This window comes from Erithacus rubecula (genome assembly GCF_903797595.1).
Source record: "Erithacus rubecula genome assembly, contig: scaffold_385_arrow_ctg1, whole genome shotgun sequence".
Classification (NCBI taxonomy): domain Eukaryota; kingdom Metazoa; phylum Chordata; class Aves; order Passeriformes; family Muscicapidae; genus Erithacus; species Erithacus rubecula.
Window position 1 is genome coordinate 85,414 of NW_027635949.1, and position 6,336 is coordinate 91,749.

General features: G+C 49.8%; 1 protein-coding gene across 1 annotated transcript; it reads right to left on the reverse strand.

Annotated features, from left to right (window-relative positions):
- Positions 1-639: 639 nt before the first annotated feature.
- LOC306816141 (uncharacterized protein) lies at positions 640-4,808 on the reverse strand (the record flags this gene model as incomplete). The annotated part of the gene is made up of 6 exons (XM_079332626.1): positions 640-747; positions 1,326-1,485; positions 3,208-3,488; positions 3,944-4,087; positions 4,371-4,502; positions 4,800-4,808. 6 exons carry the CDS (start codon positions 4,806-4,808, stop codon positions 640-642), a joined length of 834 nt encoding a protein of 277 aa, XP_079188752.1.
- Positions 4,809-6,336: the final 1,528 nt, after the last annotated feature.

Below are 6,336 nucleotides of genomic sequence, written 5' to 3' on the forward strand. Positions count from 1 at the left end.
AGGAGGAATGAAAGGAGCAAGATTCAGAGGAACAGGAAAGTGTGTTTGCTCTTGGGCTTGGGCAGAGTGAGCAATCCAAGAGAGACAAAGGAGCGGGCATGCCTGTGCAGCCCTGCTCCAGAGGCATCAGTAGCCTGGAAGCTCTGGCAGGGGCTGGACTTTGGGGAAATCGAGCTGAGGCATCCAGCTACAGCTCCTTAGCACAGACATGGCACCTGAAAGGAACCAACTGTGCACAGGATCTGCCACAGCCCAGCAAGATCACACTGCCAGCCATGGCATCTTTCCTGAGAAAAAAGCTTGCACTGGCACTACAATGGATAAATCTCCTGCTGGATGTTTCCTTCCCCTCTGCCATCTCTGGGCACTTTTCCTCTGTGTGCCATCAGAGACTCTCACTGGCAAGACAGGATGGGGCAATGGGTGGGAGAGCAGAAGTTGTACCTTGCTCACTTTCCTCCAACTTCCTCTGCAGCTCCTGATTGTGGGCTCTGAGTTTGTGTATCTGAGCCTTTGCCTTCCTCAGCTCCAGCTCTGAGGTGTTACACTGTCTGTCCAAGGCAAGAGCTTTGTCATCACATCTCTGGAGTCTCACACGCAGCTGGGACACTTCAGTCTCCAGCACATGCACAGAGGCCTTCAAGCATTGTTCTCCTGCTCGGGACTCCTCCAGCTCCTGCAGCAGCTCCTTCTCTCCAGTTGCCTGGCAGCCTCCATCTCCTGCATTGTGTCCTGCAGGGCCTGGATCTGGAAGATGGATGCACAGAGCCTCAGGGACAGGCCTGCTCCTGAGGCAGCAGAGCGGGCAGTAGGGAGAGCAACTAAGGAGAAAAGACTTCAGGCAAAAACACACAGGAAACAGAAGGTGCAGAACCAAGGATTCCATTGGAGACAAAAGTGGAGACAACAGGGAAAGGAAGGCAATGGACACCCTTGATTGAGGCTGCAGCTCTGAACACTGCCTGAACTGGCTGCGGTGCGAGTGCCCTGCCCAGCCTGCCACAGCCACATCTGTGTGCCCACATTGCTCAGTGCCAGCACACACACCAACTCCATCTGGGACAATTCTGCTAACACAGGGACAGAGAAGCTCCAAAGGAGTCTGCTGCTGCTTCTCCTCCCAGATTTCCTGCTGGGACCCAGGAGACAATGGGGGAAAACAATGGCAGAACACACCAGTCCAGCCTTGGCCTCAGGGTGCAGCAGCAGCCATGGACAGAACACAGCAGCAGTGGATGCCACTGGGAGGGGAAAGAGGTTGGGGCCTCCAAGCCAAAGGTGGTGTTGTGTGTCCATGGAGAAGACAATGCCAGTGCACAGCTTACCTGGGTTTGGAGCTCCTGCAGTTCTCCTCTGCTGTTTGAAGAGAGTTGCTCAGCCTGCTGAAGAGCAGAATGAAACTGAGACAGATGATTGTTCAGTTCTAGGTTCTTTTCTTCCAGTGTCCTGAGGCACAGGTTCTTTTCCTCCAGAGATAGAATCAGCCTAGAAGGAAAGCATGCAACTCATTACTACATGGTATGACATTTTATAAACTCCTAGGACTTGCACCACCTCGGGAAAAACTGCTCTGTCTGATGAGCTTTGTCTAAACAACTTGGCTGTTTGCTCCCCCTGCAGCCACAGCCCAGCATGTGCCCACACTCCTTTTGTTCCTGAAATAACGGGGAGTCCCTGCGTACATGCCTTGCCTTGTTTTTGACATGGGAATGTGAATACAATTAACAAAGTCTTGCAATGAAAACTTTAGGGGAGAGGAACAATTTTCTTCTGACTTAACCATGCTCCAAGGCAGGGAGGTTTAGTCAACATGGATCCTTCCCCCATCTTGTATGTCCAGGTAGGAGGAGCAGCACCCTACAGCCAGGGGATCTCTGGGACCTTCCTTAAGATTTACCAGCACCCATCCTACTTCCAGCTGGAGAAACAAAGGCCAAAAGCAGAAGTGGCTACAGACACTTGGAGCACTGTAGCTGCTGGAGCCAGGATGGTTCTGGCTCCTGGCAGCCACAGGGTCCAGATAACTCCTGGGGGCCTCGAGGCAGAATGCAGCTACAAGGCCTTAGTGCAAGCAGTGCCCAACAATTGGGCAGGCAGCAGAGGTTCATCTTGGCTTGCAGACCTTCTCAGCTAGCTAGGAATGAGATCTTGGGATCGCAGCAGAGATTCCAAAGACAGCTTTATTTCTTCAAAGGGTTCCACTAGCAAAATCCAAATATATAGCATAACAAGGGGTTTTTATAGGGATTAGGAGGATTGAAATCTAACCAGTAAAATTAGAACTTGAAATATATCCAATTACTTAAAGATTCCAGAAAAGAACAATCATTTTAAAAAGTTAAAGACAACTAGAAATTCTAAAAGACAACAGGTGTTTCTGTAGGGGGGTGAATATTACTCCAACATGAGTTATCAGAAGAAAGGGTTTCTTATCTAAGGAGGAGATAAGATGAGGTCCCAGGAGCCCTTTTCAGGGATAGCTGTATCATCCACAGAGCACAACCTGATGGAACAGGCAGAAACCTCCAGGCAAGCAAAAGTGCCCTGTCTTCCTCTGTCTTCTTCTTGGAAGAAGAATCCTGTGGCACGGAAGACTGGCAGCACTTGATCAGCTGGAGGAGCCCCCCTACCCTTGGTCTTGTTTCTTGCAATCTTTGTACAGTCAGTAATGCCTGTGACTGTGGAGAGTGCCAGGGACCCTGCCAGACACCCTCCAGGAAGAAGGGGGAATATTTTTTGAGGAATGATGCAACAGAGACATTCTTGTATCTTGGGTGCCTTCAAGGACAATCTGGCCTAGATCAGCAATCAGGGCCTTAAGATGGTTCTGCCCAGCAAAGGCATCAGATTCCAGGCTGATCCAGATCCCAGATGCTTCAAGTTACAGGACCCAAGGTGGAGCTGATGGATGTATCCACCTCCTTATACTGCAGCTTGGGCAGGGTTAACACACCCACCTAAACCAAAACCACAAAAGTCCCCAGAGGGAAAGAGCTACCCCAAAAGCCTTTACCTTCACAAAAACTTCAACTGATGACTTAAAGGAAAAGAAAATGACACACAATATTCAGATAATGAGATATATCAGAGATAGAAGAGCTGACAATCAGCCACTTAGGACATGTTGCCAGAGCCCCTGGCAGGTGCAAAGATGGCAAAGAGGGAATCCATTCACCACAATGCAGAGTCCCACAGGCTTTCATTTACCTGGCTTTTTCCCTCTCTAGGACATTCACAGAAGCCTGCAATTCTGAATTTTGCTGAGCCACTTCTTCCCGTTGACTCCTTTCCCTCTCCAGGTTCTGCAGGTGCACTTGCAGCTCCTTGTTCTGATGTTCTGCCTCTTCCAGCAGCTTCTTGGTGTGCTCAAGCTCCAACAGCTTCTGCCTTGACTGATCCTGTGCCCAGCTCACATCTTGCTGTGCTCTCTGGACAATTGCTTCCTGGGACTCTCGGGAGGCTGCCAGCTCAGACATCAACTCTCCCACCTCCAGTCAAACAGAACAGAGCAGTCAGAGCCCACAGCCACAGCTTGTGTCTGTCAGCCACAGCAGAGGCTGTGAGAAAAGGTCAAGGACAACTTTCCATTCCTCCCAGTCCTGACAGCACCAGATTCACAATGGATATGGACAGCTTGTTTCAATCTTTAAGTGGGCCAAAGGACACCTGAAAAAGCACCTCCCAAACCAAGGCTAGAAAGAAGAGACCAGCAGGAATCCTTGCTGATGCTTGCTGGCCAACAAGCCAGAGCACTAGCCCAGCTGTCCAAGTCAGCAGCTGAGATTCAGCAGAGCACTGAGTGTCCTTCAGAACAGCTGCCCTGCAGAGCACAGGGCCAGGCAGCCCCAGGGGTCACCCCATCAACTGCTGCTCTGCCATGGAAAAGCAAGAAGGCCACTGATCCCTCCCTGGATGACTGTGGTACTACTGCTGCTTTGCTCACCTGCTTTTGTAGAGCCTCCCTCTGCTCAAGGAGGACATTCATTTCCTCCCTGACGCCTTGCAGCTCTTCCCTGTGCCTCCTCTGCGCTGCCTGGATTTCACTTTGAGCTTCCTGCAGCTCAGCTTGCAGCTCTGCCTTGATGATCTGACAACAAAATGCAGAGCAACTTCCTGGGACCTGCCCTCATGCTCAGCTTTTTCCACTTTCCACACTGTCTCAAAATCCCACACTTTCAGCTACTTCTTTTGACCTCTCTAGCCAGCTCTGCTTCCTCTGCAAGCCCTCCTTCCTGGGGATGAGCTCTGGAGCATGCCAGGCTCTGTGGTCCCAGGGCCTGAAGCAGCCCTTGCCTCCTCAGTCCCAGGAGCTGCCTCTTGTGCCCTTGTCATTGCCCTGCACTCAATGTTCCCTGCCTACTCAGACTTACCTGCTCCTTCTCTTGCTGCCCTTTCAACTCCTGCCTGAGCTGCTGGATCTGCTGGCAGGCTTGGCTGAGCTCTCCCCGAGTTTGGAGCAGTGCCTCTGATAAAGCACCCCTCTCCTGCTCTTTCAGCAGCACCTGCACAGAAAGAAAGAGCAGAGAGCTTCACATTTGCCCTGCAACACCTGTGTGGCAAGAGGCAGAGACTGATGGGCTCACGCACTCTCAGAGCACTCGGCTGCTGCTCCCCTGGGCCACTCTGCCCCAGGGCAGCCACAGCTCCCCAGCAAGTGACTTAGAACACAGCCCAGAAGACATCTCTGGCTTACTGTTCAGAAATACTCCAGATGAGGTTTAAAAATATATTTCTCTTTTGTGTCAGCATTCCTGCTGCACCCTCCCCAAGCCCACAAAAGAAAAGTCTTTTCAACTCACTTTGGCCATGAAAACTCACCAGAACAAAGCCAAAGGGGAGTGGGAAGACAATGGTGAAGATACTCTGAGCTACGTCTTAGAAGAACAGAGCACAACAGCAGCACACAAATCTCAGCTGAAAGCTGATGTTTCTGCCTGGATTCCTATCAGAGGGCTCATTCCTGGTCCCAAAGATAGCCCCGTTCACCTTTTCCCCACCCCAAATTCAATGTAGAAGACACGGAGGACATGCTGCACACAGCCTCATGTCCTGCCATCTCCCACAGCTCCAGCCTTGCAAAAAATCACACCAGTTCTTGTTTCAGTTTAATTACCTCTCGCTTGGCATTTGCAAATCTTGTTTGTGCTGCTTCTTTTACTTGTGGAGTATCTTATCTGTATGATAAGATAACATTGAGAGGAACTATGAATAAAAACATTGAAAGGAAGAATACAAAGAGGAATTTACCACTGACCCTCTGCTTATCAAGAATTATCAAAACACAGAACTGAGGGCCTTGTGAGGACATAAAAGATATAAATTTCATCTGCAGTATGACATGTATTTTAAGAAGACAGGTCAAGGGTCAAAACGAGCAAAGGAATTCCCACAAAATTTGAACTGAAGGGAATGTATGAATATGTATTATTGTCTTGAATACGCATTTAACCAATGTAATGAAAAAGTACATAAAAATTGTTTTAGGCTAACTGGCATGCTTCTGGCAATTTTCCAAGCACCCATTGATGTTTACTGTCCCTCTTATCCCTTATTATATTTTTAAAAATTTTAAAGAGGGACTCTTGTTTCTCACAAGAAGGCTGGTGACCACCTCAGTAGGAACTGACACGTGTGAAAGCAACAAATTGCTATAAAATCATGACACAGCTTTGTGCAAATATGAGTATGCTACTAATATATTGTAAATGAGACGTTGCAAAGAAGAAATTTTAAAACTCAACTGAAACCCGAAAAAGATGGGGTGAGGTTTTGGCAGAGAAATTCCCCTCACTCCCAGAGCTGAATAAACAGATACCTGCTCTGTAGCTGAGTCAACTCTAGAGTTTTATATTCTTGTCTAGTTTTGGGCATCAGTAGTCTCCAAAGATGGTGGCTCAAGGGAAGCCATTCTTGGTGTTCCCAGACCCCCCATACCCCGGCCCTGCACTGGTGCCAATCCATGTGGAGTAAGTCGGTACAGTTCACCCAGACACTGGAGCTGCACAGGTGAGATGGTGTGGCAGGGGTGGGGCAGGTGAGGGGCAGTGCAGAGCAGGACCATGCAGGGTGGGAAGGATGAGGGGAAGGGTGTGGCAGGAACGAGCAAAGTCTGGGTCAGGTGAGAGGCAGCCCAATAACTGTCCCCAGAGAGGCCAGGAGCTCTCACAGGACCCCATAACTCACCTCCTGTCCCCCTGTTGAGGACTACCCAGAGACCTTCAGGACTCTGTCCCCCCATATTCCCCACATATGTCCCCCTATATCCCCTCTCAGAACTCCCAGTACTCTCCCCAGGGATGATCCTGCATGAGGCAGTAGAAGGCTGGTATCCACCAT